Here is an 18,623-nt window from a genome sequence, read left to right as displayed (position 1 = left end):
CTCTGGCCTGTACCCCAGTTCTTGTATGCATGGAGAGCTAGCGCTTTAAAAACAAAGCGCAGTGTGTTTAGGGGTGCAGCCTCCAGGCTGGTCAGTCCAGGTCTCCACCGCCACGGGCGCCGCTGTCACCCCGCCCACCGGCCCGCGCCCCCACTCCCCGGCCGGCCCCTCCCCCGCCGGCCCCGCCGCGAGCCGCCATTTCCGAGTCCGCCTCGCGCCATTTCGGCCCCGCTCGGCTTCCGTCCCAGATGATCCCTCCCCGAGCCTGCCACCGCCCCCTCCGCCTCCCGGAGCTGGAGCCGCCTCCTCGGCCAGTGGCGTAGCCGCGTCGGGCCGGGCAGACAGGGGCTGCGGTCCGGAGCCGGTCTCCGCCGAGCCGGGGGCGATGGAGAAAGCGGCCCGAGGCGCTCTCCTCTCCGACTAACGCGGGCCGTCGCGGCTGCCGGCGCCATGGACCGAGCCCCCGCGGACCAGGTACGCGCCGGGCCGGGCGGGCCGGGGGCTGGGGCGGCCGCTGTGCCCGGACGGGCCCCGGTCTCGAGGCTAGGCCCGGCCGCGGGAGTCCTGGGGTGCCGCGGGCCCGACCCCCCTCGCCGGGAGCCCGCGGCACCCCGTTCTACTGCATTGTTCCAGATGCTCCTCGGGTTCGGGGGCTTTTCCAGTCCCGGGTACCCCCCACCCCACCCTACCCCGGGATGGGGACTCGCCCTGCCCTTCCTCCCCGGCTCGGGGGAAGGGGAGCCCGACTCCAAGTTGTCGGTGCTTTCCCGAGGGTTTGTAACTTTCAGCGAATTTCCTGCCCCCCCCTAGAGCCCCCCCTTTGGTTCTGGAATGTGTTTTCAAGGTGGAAAAGCTTTTGAAGCGTCTCAGCCCGAAAGACCGTCAGGGAATGTGTGCTAACTCAGATGGAGGGTTTGGGGGTGCCGGGTGTTTGGGGGTGTCACGGGCCTTTGCGATCGACGTTCCTTCCATTGAGAGGATTGTTTTTGAAATGGTTTTCGGGAGATGTCCCCGTTAAAATGCAAACTATTACGGTTTCCACTTGGTCTTCTGTGCAATCTTTTGCAAGAAAAATTGTGTCTTTTTTCGAATTGACCTAGTGTTGTTCGGTTGTAGCCCCTGAAGCATGAATTCATTTCCGAGATCATTTTCATATTCTTAAAATAGTCCTATTCGTCTTCTATGTCGTTTTTAATTGCATCCAGTTTTTGGTTATACAGGGATGATGACAGTTAAAAAGCAATATGAAATCATAGTTGTTTTCCCTGAAAGTCTCAGTATTTTCCATTCTTGAGACGTCTAAGAAGCGACTTATTTAAATAAATTCGAGGTTTGTTCACTATCCATTTCCTTTTTCAGTTGCAGGCCTTGCCTAGTGTAGAACTAGGCAAATAGATAAAAGGACAGACTAGTGATTTGCCTAATTACTTTGCAGATGGATGTTTAGCACCTGAATAAGTCAGGCAAGATTTCCCAAATTCCTGTATGTGTGGTTAGTCAGAGTTTTGATTTTGAAAGCAGGCAAAGCTTGTTGCTAGTTGTGGTTTTTTTTTTTTTTTTTTAAATCTTAAAATTTAAAACTTTATGTGACTATGACAACACAAATGAGTTTATGAAAACATACATGGATTTACCAGAAAAATTATTTGGAAGCTTTTGGTAAATATATACAGACTTCCCTGTAATTGGGAATATTCTATATACAACTTAATTTAGAAACTTTTTTTTTTTAAAATTATCTTTCACATATTCCAAAGCCTGGCAAATGAATAGGAAATTTTCTTGGATGACTTTTGTGTGTGTGTGTGTGTGTGTGTGTGTGTGTGATTAATGAAAGGGTTAAAGATTTTGGTCCTTCACCATGATGGCCAACAGGAACCAGTAATGATACCGTATGTATATTTAAGTTTCCTTTCATCCTAGAGGAAATGTAATTAACTACTTAGATGGTAACCTTTAGCATAGCTATTTGTGTGTGATTATCTTGACTGCTATGAGTGCTATGACCAAGTTATTTAAATGTAAAGTCTTTTCCTCTTTCATCCTCCAAGATCCACGACTATAACCTTGTAGAAATGGAAGGATTAGAAAAAATCATGAGAGTAGGTTTTTTTATTGAAGAATTTTTCCTTCAGTAACTTTTGGCCTCTTCCCAGCCTAACCTTAAATTAGAGAATAATTGGAACCACCTCCTCTTCCCCTACGTTGTCATAGGAATCTAACAACCAGAAAAGTTATGCTACTTTGCCTAAGTCCGTGTGGTAGCACTTTAATTCAAGGATCCATCTATGACCTGCAAGGAGTGTGCTTCATTTTATATTAGCATTTTCTGTTACTTGTTACTTTCATCATATCTCAAAGGGGTCTATCATTGGAAAAGAGGCTGAAAACCATTAACTTAATGGTTTGTGTTACTGGGCTAGAACTGAGATATCTCGACTGTGGAGTTTTGAGTGTTCCACTATATCATAACTATATTATGACTTTTCTTGGTTAGTTGGAGTAGCTTTTATCTTTTTACTAATGAGGAGAGCTTAGGTAGGTAAAAGACACGTAAAAATATGTGATATGTGCTGGATTTCAGTTTTTTCCTCATATTTTTCTTTTCATTTAAGCCAGTGTTAGTGTATATTCAGAGTTTCTGGGAGTGCCTAGAACTTAAAAAAAACAACAAACTTATGATACTGTAGTGGTTAGCATTTCATAGAAGTTTGTGCATTTCCACTTGAAATTCCTGGAGTATTGCACAAGTACAACTTAAAAAGAAAATCTAAGCATATTTTGCCTGAAGGCACTCATGTTGCTGTTTTCTTTAAAAAAAAAAAAAAAGCAAGTCTTTGTGTAAAAACATAAATTGTGTATATGTTGATCAAGATTATAAAAGTAAGTTACTGGAAATACTGTACTGAGATTGACAATCTTAAATGACTGCTTGAAAGATTGTTATAAACAGAAGAGAACTTCAGGCATATTCTCTTTTAGCAAGGTTGTGCTAAATTAAAGCAAATAGCTTGATTTTAACTGCCAGAGTTAAAGTTTTAAGAAGAGGTATTTCCTGATATAATACATTTTTTGTGGTCCTTAAAAAAAGCTGGTGTGAAGGGAAGAGAGGAATAAATTTCGGAGTTCTTTTTGTTTATAAAGGCATAGTTTTTCTATTTTTAGAACATTTAGGACAGTGTTTTCAGATTGTTTTTAATAAATAGTGGCCTTAGAAGTGATAGAATACTTGATGTTTTACAGTCTCTTTTGTATTAGCATAAATGATTTAAGCATTGGTTTAATTTTTAGTGCATCAACAGAGGTAAGTTCTTGTAAAACTTACAATTTTGTAATTGTAAAATTATTCATTGCCAGTGTCTTCAGTTCTTAGGGGGAAAAAAATGTCACAAAAACATATGACTTCATGCAAAGTGCAAAGATACAAAATCATCTGACTTATCATTTCTTCCTTTAAATAGTTAATATTCTTGAAATAGGGGACCTCTCTGGTGGTCCACGAGTTTTGTCACCGCTAAGGACTGAGTTCCAATCCCCCGCCAGGGAGCTAACCCATGAATGGTGCAGCAGACCTCTCCTGTCTCACCTGCTGCTCTCCTCAGCACTTTATTTCAGTCTGCCTGCCTTTTCTGCTCCCCACTGTGTCTCTGGTGAATCCTCTCACCCTCTGCGTCTCTGGCCTACACCCCAGTTCTTGTATGCAAAAATCAAATCATTAATAATCTTCAAATAACAATATTAAAACTACATTATATATGTTACTATAAAATGTTTTTTATTCAACGATATTACTTAGTTGGGATTTACACATGGATATAAAGAAATGTTTTATCAGATTAAAAAAGAAAAGAAAAAATAATACTTTTCAGTGAAAATATCATTTGGAAATTTACAAAAAGCATTTTCCGTTAAGCCTTTTCATCAAAAAGGAAATTAAGTAAAATTATAGGTTACTGGAAAAATTTTAAAATTCTGCATACGAAATATTATGGGATATAGCTGAAGCTATACTCTGAGGCAAATACATAGTCATGGATATTTTTATTATTAAACAGTTAAAAAGAACAATAAAAATCAAGCATCAGAGGCAAGAAATTAGGAGGAAAATGCTATCAAATAAAAGAGGAAATAAATATTTTTTAAAAATTGAGGGGAGGGGATATACATGGGGTAAGAACCAAGAGGGAAGGAAGCACAATGGAGTATATAGTGTTGGACTGGGGGTGATTTGATGGTAGAACCTCCAAAAGGTGATGGTGGTGATACCTGATAGAATACTAATGTTAACACAATTGAAAAATTAATTAATAAAAGACAAAACATTGATAAGTTAGATAACCCGAGAACTAGTATTAAATTTGGAAAGTTGGTTTTTATGAAAGTACCATGGGATTTTTAACACCATTACATTCAGTTTGTTTTAAGAAAAAGGATTACTGCATTCAGCAGAGCAAGTGCAGTCTTAGCTGGTACTTAGACGCATTCCTTAATATTTCCTGACATCTTGCAAAGTGTGTGTCTGTCTGTGTGTGTGTCTCTACCACAGCAGTTTGTCTTGGTAAATAATGTACTTTCAAGTATAAGCCATTCCAAACTGAAAACAATGCAGCCAGAAGTTCTCTCTTAAATATTAATCATTTATTTTTTCAGAAGACATTTTGTTTTTGACTATGAAATGTACAATATCTTAAAGTTTGACATAAACTGTTTTTTTTTTTTAACTTTAACATGAGAAATATATGGAGGGTTTCCATGGTCATATTTTTTTCTGTAGGTGTGTGGTATATACTGAAATTTCAGTGTGGGAGAGTGACTTATTATATTCTACTTCAGTTTTGATTTTAAGTGGGTGTCATTTTTCTATTGCTTAATCTGGAAGTTCTTTTGGAAGTTCTATCTTGCAGTTTAGTGGCATTTTCTGTTGATGTGTGCTTCACAGTAATGTTCGCCATTTTTCCTAAACCAGTCTAGTACACTGCCTTTTCCAGAACATGTGCTCAGTGCCTTCTTACTGAATCATACAGGCTTTCAATGATCTGAATAAATTTTCTTACCAACTTTTTTTGGTAAGATTTATTTATTTATGCATACAAGAACTGGGGTTCAGGCCAGAGGTGCGGTGGGGGAGGGGTGGTGGTGGTGGTGGTGAGAGGATTCACCAGAGACAGAGCTGGGAGCAGAACAGGCAGACTGACTGAAATACACTGCTGAGGGGAGCAGCAGGCGAGACAGGAGAGGTCTGCTGTGCCATGTGGGTAGCTCCCTGAGGATAGTTCACAGTGCTGTGCTCCACCAGGGAGGCCTTCATATGAGCTTTTTTAAACAGGGTTTTTATACTTTAATGATCTGATAAATTCTTGGCTATTCTAGATTGGTCATATCAGAGAAGTTTTATTATTGACATTTATTTAATAAATGCTAAAATTTAAAGTTATAGTATCTTTTTGATCTGGAATTAAGATTTTTTCCCACTAAATTGGAAATTCTGAAATAATTTCTGAAAGAAGACAATTATGATTTTTTTCACTAATTTGGTAATTCTGAAATAGTTTCTGAAAGATAAGACAATTTTACCATGTAGATCTTTTTTTTTTTAAAGCAAATAGTTGTACAGGAATAATTAGGTTTTGTTCTGTGTTGTTTAGACTTATTCCATATATAGTTTTAAGAGGTTAACATTTCTGATCCCTAAAAAAGTAGACCTTGGCAAAATCAGAGGGACTAAGCACAAAAATTTGAGGAATATCATTGGATAAAGTAACTGAGGAATAGTAGCAGATGGCATAACAATCTAATTTTTTCACAACATTTTGTTGTCCATTATGCCAGTCAATTTTTTAAATTTCTATACTAATGTTATTGAAATATTGTCAAAATCTGTTGCTTAACATATTGTCTATATGGATTTTATTATGTGGATTTTTAACAATAGTTTGGGATGTTAGTATTTTCAGACCTAAGACTAACAGATGCTTTCCTTTGGTGTGTGATACTGAAGCACCCAGAGTCACAATAAATAACTTGAAATCATACAGAGTTGTAAGTATAGGGGAAGCTTTGCCAGTCTGTTCCTACTAGTGACATCTTCTGTTTGTGCAGCTGTTGACTATAGCAGCTTCTCTTTTTTTACTAAAAACAAAGGATCATTTCAGTGTGTTTTATTCGTGAACTTTGATATCTAGAATTGCACTTAGAGTAGAAAACAATACAAACTCTAATATTTAAAGGTATATACAGTGTGTATGTGCACACATTGGTTTTTAAATTATGCGTGATACCTTTTGAATAGCAGCTTGCCCAAGTTCATAAAACTTACACAGTACACATGAAACTAGGTATGAAAAACTTTTTTGTAGCTTTTGACTTGAGCAGAGTTTGAATTTGTTGTTACCCAAGTAATTTATGAGTTGGTGTGTTATTTTTGAGGGGGTGGGGGTAGTTAAGACAAGTGTTATTTTAAAATTATTTTATGATTATGTTGGTATTGTTCTTTTTTATATTAGACTGAGAAGCTGATATGACTGTATTCCTTGCTTTTAGAAAATACTAATATCTCTTAGCTCATATTTATAAAACTGTCCAGAGTTCTCATGTTCAAAAATACTGTTTGGTTTTTTATTTTTTTATTTTATTTTTTTTTTTTTAATAGAGGCATGTTTTATTTATTTATTTATTTGTTTGTTTGTTTATACAAGCACTGGGTACAGTCAGAAGCGCGGGAGGGTGAGAGAATTCACCAGAGCCAGAGCTGGGAGCAGAGCAGGCAGAAGGACCGAAGTACACTGCTGAGGGGAGCAGTGGGCGGCAGGAGAGGTCTGCGCGCCATGTGGGACCCTCCTCCGGTGGCCGGGGAGCAGCCGGGGATCGAACCCGGCGCCGCAGAGGCCGCGGGCAGCTTCGCAACCCAGCGCTCAACCGCTGCGCCACCGGGGAAGCCCTGTTTGGTTTTTTAAAAGAAATCTTACAAATTGTATTTTTAGTGTAGTTAAATGTGATTTAAATTTTCCCTTTTCTTATGCATATGTATGAACTATTTAAAGCAAGTTTCCCTTGCCTTTGCATTATTGTTGAAAATCAACCTTTATTTCTAATTGGGGAAACATTAAATGGATTTTTTTTTTTTTTACTGGATATAAATAAATTTTGACTTCTAGTGACTTTCAGTGAAAATTATTGTTTTATACTGTGAGAATTTGGGAGAGTTTTGGCTCCTATATTAAAATTTAAGAAACCAACTTCAATTCAAAGGTGTTCATAAATGCTGTTACTGTATCTACTTCAGATTTGGTTAATAGTACAGAAGTAGACTTTAGAGCTAATTTAGCCAAGGAACAAGGATAGTGAACTAATACTGCTCCATTGTTCAGATTTCTTCTCCTCCCCCTTTTAAAAAGCATTTCTAATATTTACAGTAGAGTCTTTCTACAGAACAGTTTTCTGAATAAAGGCTATATATTGAGCACATTGTCTTTCTTTTAGAATTTCTTGGACTTTTTACTGATTATTTTTGTGGGGAAAAATGCTGAAATTTATTCTGAGTAGTATGATTTTTGGTAGGAGCTTCTAATAAATGCTACCCTAGTGGATTTGTTGGATAAAAGTTTTGGTGAGGACTATTGCTTTGAAGAAATTGATTTGAAATATCGGATTGTGTTTGACTTGCTGGTTTCATTAAGAAGTATTCAGTATATTTTTAGATTGTTATACTTATGTGGTTTTTTTAACATTGTTTTGCAGAATGTGCCCAAAGGAAGGGTTTTTATAATTAGATTTAAAAAATACAAGTATACCAAACACAGAACTATATAAAGCCAATGGACAACTAAGTGAATTATTGTCAGGTGCATATTTTGTAAATATCACCCGTTAGGATATCGAACTCTTCCAGTTATATCCCAATAACATCTCCTTATTTCCTAACAGTAATCTATCCTGACTTTTATAGATGTTGTTTATTTTTCTTTATAGTTTTATCACCCACTTGTGCATTTTTACTTCAGGTTTTTTGGTTGTTTTGTTTTTGTTTTTAAGGCTAGGATTATTAGGATAAAAAGGAAAGCAGGTGCCTGCATAGATACAGGTGGGCAGTCTTGGGACAAGATCTGGCCATACTTATACTACAGTTTAAATATGTTTTTTAAATCCGTAGATTTATTATAAGAAAAAATACAAATAAACAAAAAGAAATACTTATTATAATGACTTTAGTTTGCTCAACTTGTCTACTGGAAAACTGAAGTACTCATTTTTTCCCCAGTTTCCCTGTGAACCAGAAGTTTTTTTTCTCTTTATGTTAAGTATTTTTTTAATTCAGCTTAGACATTTTCCTTCCTTTTAATATAATGACAGTAATCTAATTTCCTGAAATGGACAGAAGTAGACTATTTTTAGACTAGTCAAACAAATATAATTATTCTTCAGAGAAGTTTCATGAATATTTCCCCTTAAGCAAAATTTGTTAAAAACACATTGTTTTGTTTGAAGAGCTAGATTTCTTACTACCAGTTTTATTTTTGGACTCTGAGGTATGACTTCCTTGTACTCTTGATTGTTTTAACAGCTTTGGTTATATAAGAAATGATTTCATTGAAATGTAGTAACTTTTGATAAGTTTTTCCTTATTTGATGGTTTTATTTAAGTAAATAACATTCGATTATTTTAAATTGACATTGCTGTTTCTTTGAATGTTTTGTGAATACTAAGACCTAATTACAGTTTGTAAAGACTGATTTCTTCTGTTGTTAAATTATGAATTTGTATTATTTTAGGTTTTTGGTCATTTGTTAATAATATGTTTCAATTTCTCTTTAAAGAATGTCAAGCTGTCAGCTGAGGTAGAGCCATTTATTCCCCAGAAGAAGAATCCTGATACATTTATGATCCCTATGGCACTCCCAAATGATAATGGAAATGTTTCCGGTGTAGAACCAACTCCAATTCCCAGTTACCTGATTACTTGTTACCCATTTGTGCAGGAGAACCAGTCCAATAGGTGATTCATCTAATATTTTCTTTTGGAAGGGAGGGGGGTGAAGTTAGAAGGGGGAAAAGAAATATAAAGGGAAGCGTACTTCTTAATTTTTTCTTTTGTAACTTTTAGAAATTAACCATTTGTCTGTTTTTAAGAGGAGTAAATAAACCTAATGTAAAGAAATTTCAAATTGTTAGCATGGATTATTTTCTTATTCATTTTTAAGAGGAAATGGAGTTCTTTGTTTACATCACCTAGACTAAGTCATGGAAATTCACTTGAAATAAATTAACTCAAAAGGAGGAATGAATTATTCAGAAAGAAGTGAACAGAGATCCTTTTTTGAAATTAGTCACATAATCATAATTGCCAAGACAGTACACACAAAGAAGCAAATACCAAGGGATATTCTTTAACTCGGAGACTTTTATAGTTAGTTGGCATATATCCCTAGACTCTGAATTTGGCTTCTATGATGCAGTCATGGGGATTTAGCAAAATGTTACAATTCAGATGTGTGACTTAGTAATTAGGGTGTAACTTATGATAGTCACAGTTGTCTTTCTAATCGTGCTTAGACTGTCTGAATGATTAGCCCTTCATTGGTGTAGCTCATTGTTACTGGTATGGAAGTACTTTCAGCCTCTTTCAAGTTACATCACCCATAGAAAATTGTACTTCTATCACCCTGGGATAAATGAATGGGGTGACTGGTTCCTCTTGCCTCTGTCCAGACACCTCTGAGGGCTAAGGCAATCAATATCTTCATGAAACTGTAACCCATGTGGCATATTAATGTGCATATATTAGGGCACATTCTTTGAGATATCCTGAATGTATGAGATATGAGACCACTAAACAACTAAGTTGATAATCTAAGAATAGTTTGGGGGATTTGAATGAACAATGAACGCTAAGGTATCTTTCTCAGTTAAAGTTAGCATTTATATTAAAATTCTTTTACCTGTTTTGAGCTGTTTGAAGTAATTTGTAAACACAATTTAATATTTTTGTATTTGACAAAATGGCCAAATGTATAATAGATTTGTTTTCTTACTTTACAAATGATCTTTGAGATTTCATGAGTGGCTTGCAGATTATTTAAAAATATTTTTAGAATTATGGCAGTGAGTGTTTTTCTGTTTTGCTTTTTCATGGTTGTAGTCTGGAAAAGCTCCTTGCTCCAGCTCCCTGAGACCCATCATTCACCAGCAGCAACCTTCTGTAAAGGATTGCTGAGACAGGAAGGATCTTGCTGATGCTTTTTAGGAACTGTGCTAGAAGCTCTAATGCTACGGATAAAATGGCAGCGGGCAGGCTTACCTCTTTCTTCTCTTCTTTCCCTTGGACCTGGAGCTTACTTACGTTGCCAAGGAGGGGAGCCAAGAAAAGAGTTGGACTTGCCAAGTGGTTAGGGGAGTATGAGAGAGGAGTAGGCGGCTCGGGACTGAGCTGAAGAATGAGAGATAGAGGAATCAAATCACCCATTGTAATGATCACCTTACACCATGATCACCTTACACCACTTTTTGCAGAAGACTGTCACAGTTGTTGGCATTGGATGAGAACTTTAGACTGCCTTTGTTGGCAGATGCACCAGTGGCTAGGTGATTAACTTTTAGGTAAAAATATCTTGAGGGGGTTGAGGGTAGAGTGACAAATAAGAATAGTGTGTACTTTTAAAACTTTGGAATGCAGGTTTAATCCTTTGTACTGTCATTTAAATTGTTATTACATGTACATAATAAGCTAACTACCGCCAAGTAACTTATTAGATGATAATTTTATCTCTTTTTCCAGAATTATATTGAAACCACTCTTTTTAAAAAATGAGTTATGAATTTTGCTTTAGTATTACTTTTAGACTTGTTAATAGATTTATTCTCTTTTGATTTGGTTTTGCAGACAGTTTCCATTGTATAACAATGATATACGATGGCAACAGCCCAATCCAAACCCTGCTGGACCATACCTTGCCTACCCTATTATATCTGCTCAACCGCCTGTTTCTGCAGAGTACACATATTATCAGCTGATGCCAGCACCTTGTGCCCAAGTTATGGGTTTCTATCACCCTTTTCCTACACCTTACTCCAACACCTTTCAGGCAGCAAATACTGTAAATACTATAACCACAGAATGCAGTGAGCGTCCAAATCAGCTTGGACAGGTCTTCCCATTGTCCAGTCATCGAAGCAGAAACAGCCACAGAGGACCAGTGGTACCAAAAGTAAGTGACTGATCCTGATTGACTCTTAAACTTGATACTTATGTTGTTACTAATAGTGTAAGTAATTTGCCACTTGTGTTAATTTAGTCTTCAATGCTAAATTTCCTTCAGTATTAAAGTAGTCAAGGATATAGTGTTTACAAAATAATTTTTCATCTTTCTATTGCTCCCTGTTCTTAATTGGTATGATTTACAGTAATCTTCAGGTTCCTTCAGAGAGTTTTACATAAACATAATGCACAAGTATTTCCAAATTAATTCAATTTAGTGATAAAAATTGCATAGTGACATCAGTATTAATAAGTGGTTAGTTTGGACCCTATGCTAGCAGAGTTGAATGACTAATACACTTCAAGATATTTCAGTCTTCAGAATCTACAGAAGAAAAGAACACTTGTGATTCATTAGATCCTTTCAGCCACATTGTTTCTGTTCTATGAATTTTTTAATAAGGATAGCATTTTACTGTTCAAGGGATGTTTTACTATTACATTAACACAAGATCTCCTAGGGTGAAGATGTAAGATAAATGTGTAAAACCACATTTATTTAGGATTAAGGCATCTTCCTACTCAACACTTTTGGGTTGGTAGAGGTAGAATGAATGACTTCTTAGATACATCTTATGACTATATCAAGTTGTTGCTTCCCTAGGTCCCATTAGCCTTGCTTCTTTAGTGAAAAATTTTTGTTGTATTCTGGCATACTTTTTTACAAATTAAAATATAAGCAGCAGAAGTTGCTTTGACAAGTGTTTCATTCATGAAAACAACGGGACAGGGAAAATCCTTTGGGGACCTTTGAGAATAAGAATAAGATAATAGTAAATAACCTTCAAAGGTTGAAGAAACATGATTTCTCATAATGCATTCTTAGCACTGAATTTGGGAAGTTAAATTCAGAGTTCTGTTGCATAATCTACTGTTAAGTGGTGATTATTTATATTTTTAATAATGTAGGAAGGGATCTGCTTTTTTATATTTTCTTTTTAAAACCTGAAGCAGAAATTTCCTTTGTACTTCATTGAATTTCAAAACTAAAATTTAGCTTTTGGATAAGTTAGTACCTTTTTAAATAAAAATTACAACTTCTTATATGCCATGATTTTACTCCTTTTTATTAATTATTGATTGAGAAAATTAAAAATGCAAGTAACTATTTTATTACTCATAGTGTTATTAGTGGTTACTTGAAAAATAGTGTATATGTGTGTGTAAGTTATTATTTAACCTAGTAATTTCATGAAATTCTAAATTAGTAACCCTGTTTCCCCTTAGGTTGAAAGCCATTAATTTTAGGTGTGTTTTATAGTGGATGTGTATTTTACAGTATTTAGTATATTGAGTGGGAGCTTAATTTTTTTTTTTTTTACTTTAATCAGCAACAGCTTTTACAACAGCACATAAAAAGCAAAAGGCCACTGGTGAAAAATGTAGCTACTCAGAAGGAGACAAATGCAGCAGGTCCTGATAATCGATCAAAAATTATACTTCTAGTAGATGCTTCACAGCAAACTGGTAAGGCAAAGGTTCTCATATATACACCAGTGATTTTATCTGTTGTTATGCATTGATATTATAATTGTGGTCAGTACCTCTTTAAGGATTGTAGATTTTCATCCTTCTTTTTATCCTGCCACTGTATGAAATTTTCTGGGAAATATAAAACAGCCCATGTTCTAATGTTCTTTCAACTTGTTTGCTTGCTTATGTACAATTGAGAGCAGGGTTTGAGGTTTCCTTATCCTGTTATATATCAATAATAGTGGGGCACTGCAGAAATCAGAGAATGAACTTTGCAGACATTTAAGACATTTGAAGAACTTATTTTGGCAGAAATCAGAATTGTGGCTCTTTTTATAACTAGATTAAAATTCTTTATAAGACATCCTAACATCCATCCTATAATATTTTCATATTAGAAAGTTTTCTGTGCTAATCAAAAAAGATAGACACATGCAGTTTGCAGCAACATGGATGGAGCTAGAAGGGATCATGCTCAGCGAAATAAGTCAGAAAGATAAAGAAAAATACCGGATGGTCTCACTCACAGCAGGAATTTAGAAAACCTAAATAAGAGACCAGGAAAAAGACTAATCAATGCAAAGTAATGATCAGAATCAACAAGCAACTGTGAACCGGAGACACACTAGTGGGGGTAGGATTAGGGAGGGGTGGGGAGAGGAAGAACTAGAGTCAAAATAAGGGGGGATGCAATTGTTTGGAGAATATAACCAAAATGAAAATGCATACATTGTACAAAGATGAAAAATGATGTAAGAATTATATAAAATTAAATATTAAAAAAATAGATTTAAAAACAATCAAAAAAAAAAAAGAATAGGAATGTTGTAAAAGTGCATAGCTGTGTTCTAACAATTGTCATGATAGTATCCATCAGGAGAGCCTTTAGGACTTCATTCTGTAAGTGTTTAATAATATTAATTGGTTCTCAGGGTTAATATGCAGCAGGCAGAATTGCTCACTGCTGTGGATGGGAGGGACTTGCTGTTAAAGGGAAAGGGTGGGTAAAGGATTTTGGAATCTTCAGATCATGGACCATTTTGTAAGGTAGATTGAAAGATCCCCAAAGAGCTAGCCTCTCTAGGATGATTAGAATACAGTCTCATCTTTACAACCTGTGAATATATTACCTTAAAAAAAAAAAAGAAAGTTTTCTATGCTATATTTTAGTTAACATAGATCTGAACCAAACCTATGAGTTAACACCGCTGTATGTTGTCAAACAAATAAAAATTTTGAATTAGATAACACTTTGTCACAAGTTTTTTAGAGGACTGGGTAGACACAAAATTAAAAAGCTTTGTCCTGCTACTAGATAAGAAATGATAACTTCCTTTTTCAGTAATCAGCAACAAGAAAAGTGTAGGATATCCAATCAGTGGAATAATATGGAAACTTCTTATAATTCTGAAGATCATATGACATATTAAACAAAGCACCGACTCCATATTATATTGAGATGGTGTAAAAATTAGGTATGGTCAGAATGTGGAAAAGGGAATTTTGTGATTGGATTGAGAGGAGAGTGTTAAGAGGTTTTTTTGGGTAATGTTTTGTGAGTATAATTTGAAATACAAAAGTAAAGCATGGACAGCCCAGTGGAAAAATAGAAGTCAAACAACCCATAAGTAAAATTAACAAGAATAGAAAACATTAGTGCTAAAAAAGCATCAGAAAATGTTCTCTCTTAATATTAAACAGAAAAATGCAAATTAAAACCTACAATGAAGCATCTTTCTATGCCCAACAATTTTCGAAAATTATAGCTTGGAAGACAGTAGCAAGTATGTGACGAATACATGGGTCAGTGGGGATGTTTATATCTTGCTATTGGAATTAAACTGTTTTAACCTTCTTTGAAAATGATTCGGCTCTACAGTGTGAAAGTTAAATATGTGTTTCCTCTAAGACATAACACTATTTGCCTTAGAGAGACTTTCACATGCACACATATGCATTCATATGTCTATATAAATATTTATAGTCTATATAAATGTTTTTTTCTTAATAGTAAAACCCAAAACAAATCAACTGTCCTATCAGTGGTACAAAGATGAATACATTGTGTATATTCCTATATAGGCATTCTACATTCCAGGGACATTATTGAATTACAGCCACATGTGTCAGAATCTCAATCAGTGGGGTGGAGGAAGCAAGTAACCAAAGAGTGGACAGTATGATTTCATTTTCATAAAGTTAGAAACTGCAGAATTACATGCTTTATGTTTTAGGAACACAGAAATCCATGGTAAGTTTTTTAAGAAATGTGAGACTAAACACAGGGGAGGAAGAAGATGTAGTCGTGCAGGGTGGATTGGTGATATTCTCTTTCTTAAATGGGTGATGGTTTCTTTTTCTCTTTTAATTGCATGAATATTTTATTCTATTTTCATAATAAATATGTTACAAGGCAGTTTATCAGGAACATCTCAACATTTGATGATCCTTTCAAAAAGTGTCCACCTGTTTTCTTCATTTGTAAAGTTAAATGTCTTTATTTTCTATAACCTTAATGATAATTTAACAAGAATTTATCAACGTGATCTTCACAGAATTGTCACATTTTCCTTGTCTTGTAGATTTCCCGTCAGACATTGCTAACAAGTCTCTCTCTGAGAGCTCTGCCACAATGCTCTGGAAGTCCAAAGGCAGGAGGAGAAGAGCGTCCCACCCTACAGTTGAATCCTCTAGTGAGCAGGGAGCTAGTGAAGCTGACATTGACAGTGATAGTGGCTACTGCAGCCCCAAACACAGCAACAACCAGTCCGTAGCAGGGGCTTTGAGAAATCCTGATTCTAGCACCATGAATGTATGTGACACTGCTTTGATTTCTTTATCAATTATCTATATCAGTATTATCTTTGTGCCCTCTGCTAAAGCTTAAGTATTTTCATTAGCAATTCCTATAGTAAAAGAGTAGTTAAAAATATATTTTGCATATTTTATTATTAATACAAAAATACTGGTTTATGAAGAAGCAGTTTTTTAATTGTAATGAGCATGCCTCACAATAGAGTAAATTGTGAAATGTTTTACTGGGGTATATGGTTTAATTCTTAAGCAGAAAATAATTGTCATTTTTGTTTCTATTTTTAGCATGTGGAATCATCTATCTGTGCAGGTACTTATTTTATGCTTAGTATTTTTGCTATGCTTTCTTTTTTGTTCATGTCCAAGTTTTGCTCTTAAGCATGAAACTTGCTAATGCTGCCGAATAAGTAGAAATCTTCCAGAAATTCAAGTTAATTTGAAAATAGAATTTTTTTCCTGCAAAAAATGCCAACTGGAGGTATTCTTACGGAATGGAATGACACTTGTATCACTTAGAACTGAAATACCACTTAAGGTTTTCAGAAAAACTTCCAGTTTTACATTCGTAACGACTGAATTTTATGATGTTGGGAGCAATTTAAATTTTGGGATCTTTTCTAAGTCAATCATATTTTTAAAAATCTCATTCATATAGGTGGTGTAAACTGGTCCAATGTAACTTGCCAGGCAACACAGAAAAAACCTTGGATGGAAAAAAATCAGACATTTTCTAGAGGTGGAAGGCAGACTGAGCAAAGAAATAATTCACAGGTAATTTGAATTAGGTTAAAGAAATTTGATTAGTGTGAGATGAATTATTTTAAGTGGTACAGTACTTTTGAGGGACAGAGTTTCGTTTTTGGAAATGCATATTGAACTATTTAAAAGTAAAATATGGTATCTGTAAGTTTAAAATGACTTGACCAATAAAATTATTATTTAAATAAACAAAATGGTGGAATGTTCAATTTAGGTGGTGTGTATTTGAGTGTATATTGTACTATTTCTACCCTTTTTTTGTGATTATTTCCTTTTTTTTGTTTTGTTTTTACTTATTTATTCTTTTAATTGAGGTCACATTAGGATCCTCCCCATGAATACAGAACTGAAGCATCCAGTGTGGGGGGCGGGGGAGGGGGGATGAGAAAAGAGGGGAGGAAGCCTAGCGGACTATTGTGGTAGACTATGGATCATTTCTACCTTTCTATATATGAAACATCGCAATATTTTTTAATTTTAAAAAATAATCTCCAATCCTGCTTCATCTGCGTTACTTTTTACTGTCTATACAAACATCTTAAAAGCATTTTAATGTTTTCAATACTGATTCTTTGAAATTCAGGGCTGTAGTCTTGTTCATGCAGCTCTTTCCTTGACTGTGAATGCCACAAGCCACGTTCTGCTTGTGGCAGTGCTCTAGTGATGGCTGCCTGTGCTGTATGTAATATGGCCAGACTGGGCAGCTTCTTGGCTTTGGGGAGTAAGAATATGGTGCAGTACAGTAGAGAAAGTTATATACTACCACAAACTTGGAAAAACTGCATTTGTGCATTGCTTATGAAGTCGAGGAGTTGTTTATAGGTCAGTATTTTTTCCTTTTTTCTAGATAACTTTCCTGGATTCCTAAATCTAGTTAAGGAAAGTTACATGAATAGATCTGTGGTTGAACTGAAACAAGAGGAAGTTACTAATTGATTAAATAGACCAAATACTTGCCTGTTCTTCACCTCCCTGAAATAAAGTACTACAGATGTACCCTAACATTAAATTAGACTGCCAGGAAAACAAGCAGAAAGCAGAATAATGTCCTCTTCCCTATGGTTATTGCAAAAATGAGTCATTGTTATTTGTGGCAGGCTTGTGAGGCAATCTAGTTTTATTTGATTAAAAACAAAAGAGCTAAAACAAGAATTGTTTATATAGATAAGATAAACAGAAGCTACGAACTATTTACTTAAGTTCTGCAATTTTATGTTAGAACTACCAAGTTTCCAGTCTCAGTATTGTTGCTTTTGGTATTAATTCACCAGAAAGAAAATAATACTGATGGAAAAACATTTTGTCTCTGCCTTAAAACTATTGAGGAATGGTAAAAGAACAACAAAAAGTCGTGCAAGTCCATATAATATGTTAAGTTTTGTTTATTTGTATTTCTCTTCATTCCAAAAGAACTGGAGCCAGATACCAAGCTGTGTGTTTTCTAACTTCTGATGCTTCCTTAAACTTGTACTTTTCTTATGCGTTTGTTTGATTTTTGACATGCAAAAGCTTTTTTCTTTTTCAGTCAAAGTACTTCCCCTTGATCTTAGGTTTAAAATCTAGAAGTCCAGTAAATATTAGCCTGGGTTTTGTGGGGGTTTTTTGGGCTACTTTTTTATAGTATAATGTTTCAAGACTTTTTAATTGCACATTTATTTTGATACATGGTGTAGCATAGTGATACAGATTTTCAAGGTAGTTTAACCAGTTGCCCCAGCGTTGTTACACATTTTTCCCTCTGATTTGGGCTTTTGTTTTGTCAGATTTTTTACACCTCTGTACCATAGTGTTTGAATTAGTGATTTTTGGGGAAACATTTCCCAGCGTTTTAACAGTTGACAGATCCTTTTTATATACTGATAATAACCTTAGTTTTGGATGATGAAGAGATTCTAAAAACTTACATTTTTAAAAATTATTTTATTTTGTAAATATGTTCAAAATATAAATCATTGAAAAAGAAAATCTCATCTTTACCTATGCCTTTTGTCTTCCCCTCTCCCCTATATTATGTCTCACTTTGATGACTTTAAGAGTTTCTTCATTTTCAGTTAAATCATAATTAGAAATGCCTCGTCTCTACTCTAGGCTTATAAAGGAATTTACCTATTTTCTTTTTTAGATTTTTATTCATTTTATTTTTGCATATATGAACTGGGGTGCAGGCCAGAGGTGCAGAGGCTAAGAGGATTCACCAGAGACAGAGTGGGGAGCAGAACAGGCCAATCTACTGAAATACAATGCGAGGGGAACAGCGGGCAAGACAGGAGAGGTCTGCTATGCCATGTGGGTAGCTCCCTGGCCTGCTGTTGAATTCAGGCCTTA

At 35.7% G+C, this 18,623-nt stretch overlaps 1 protein-coding gene across 1 annotated transcript in view; it reads left to right on the top strand.

Moving 5' to 3' along the window:
- The first annotated feature begins 271 nt into the window (after nt 1-271).
- SECISBP2L (SECIS binding protein 2 like) overlaps nt 272-18,623 on the top strand; it is a 44,379-nt gene continuing 26,027 nt past the window's right edge. The window contains exons 1-7 of the mRNA XM_037502443.1: nt 272-474; nt 8,815-8,993; nt 10,878-11,202; nt 12,584-12,719; nt 15,308-15,537; nt 15,825-15,849; nt 16,195-16,310. Of these exons, the coding sequence (XP_037358340.1) occupies nt 451-474; nt 8,815-8,993; nt 10,878-11,202; nt 12,584-12,719; nt 15,308-15,537; nt 15,825-15,849; nt 16,195-16,310 (1,035 nt within the window). The 5' untranslated portion in view covers nt 272-450. The remainder of the gene's footprint in view (nt 475-8,814; nt 8,994-10,877; nt 11,203-12,583; nt 12,720-15,307; nt 15,538-15,824; nt 15,850-16,194; nt 16,311-18,623) is intronic.

Source organism: Talpa occidentalis, unplaced genomic scaffold (assembly GCF_014898055.3).
Source record: "Talpa occidentalis isolate TD23 unplaced genomic scaffold, MPIMG_talOcc4v2.1 talOcc4.11, whole genome shotgun sequence".
NCBI lineage: Eukaryota > Metazoa > Chordata > Mammalia > Eulipotyphla > Talpidae > Talpa > Talpa occidentalis.
This window is presented reverse-complemented; position numbering and strand designations above follow the sequence as displayed.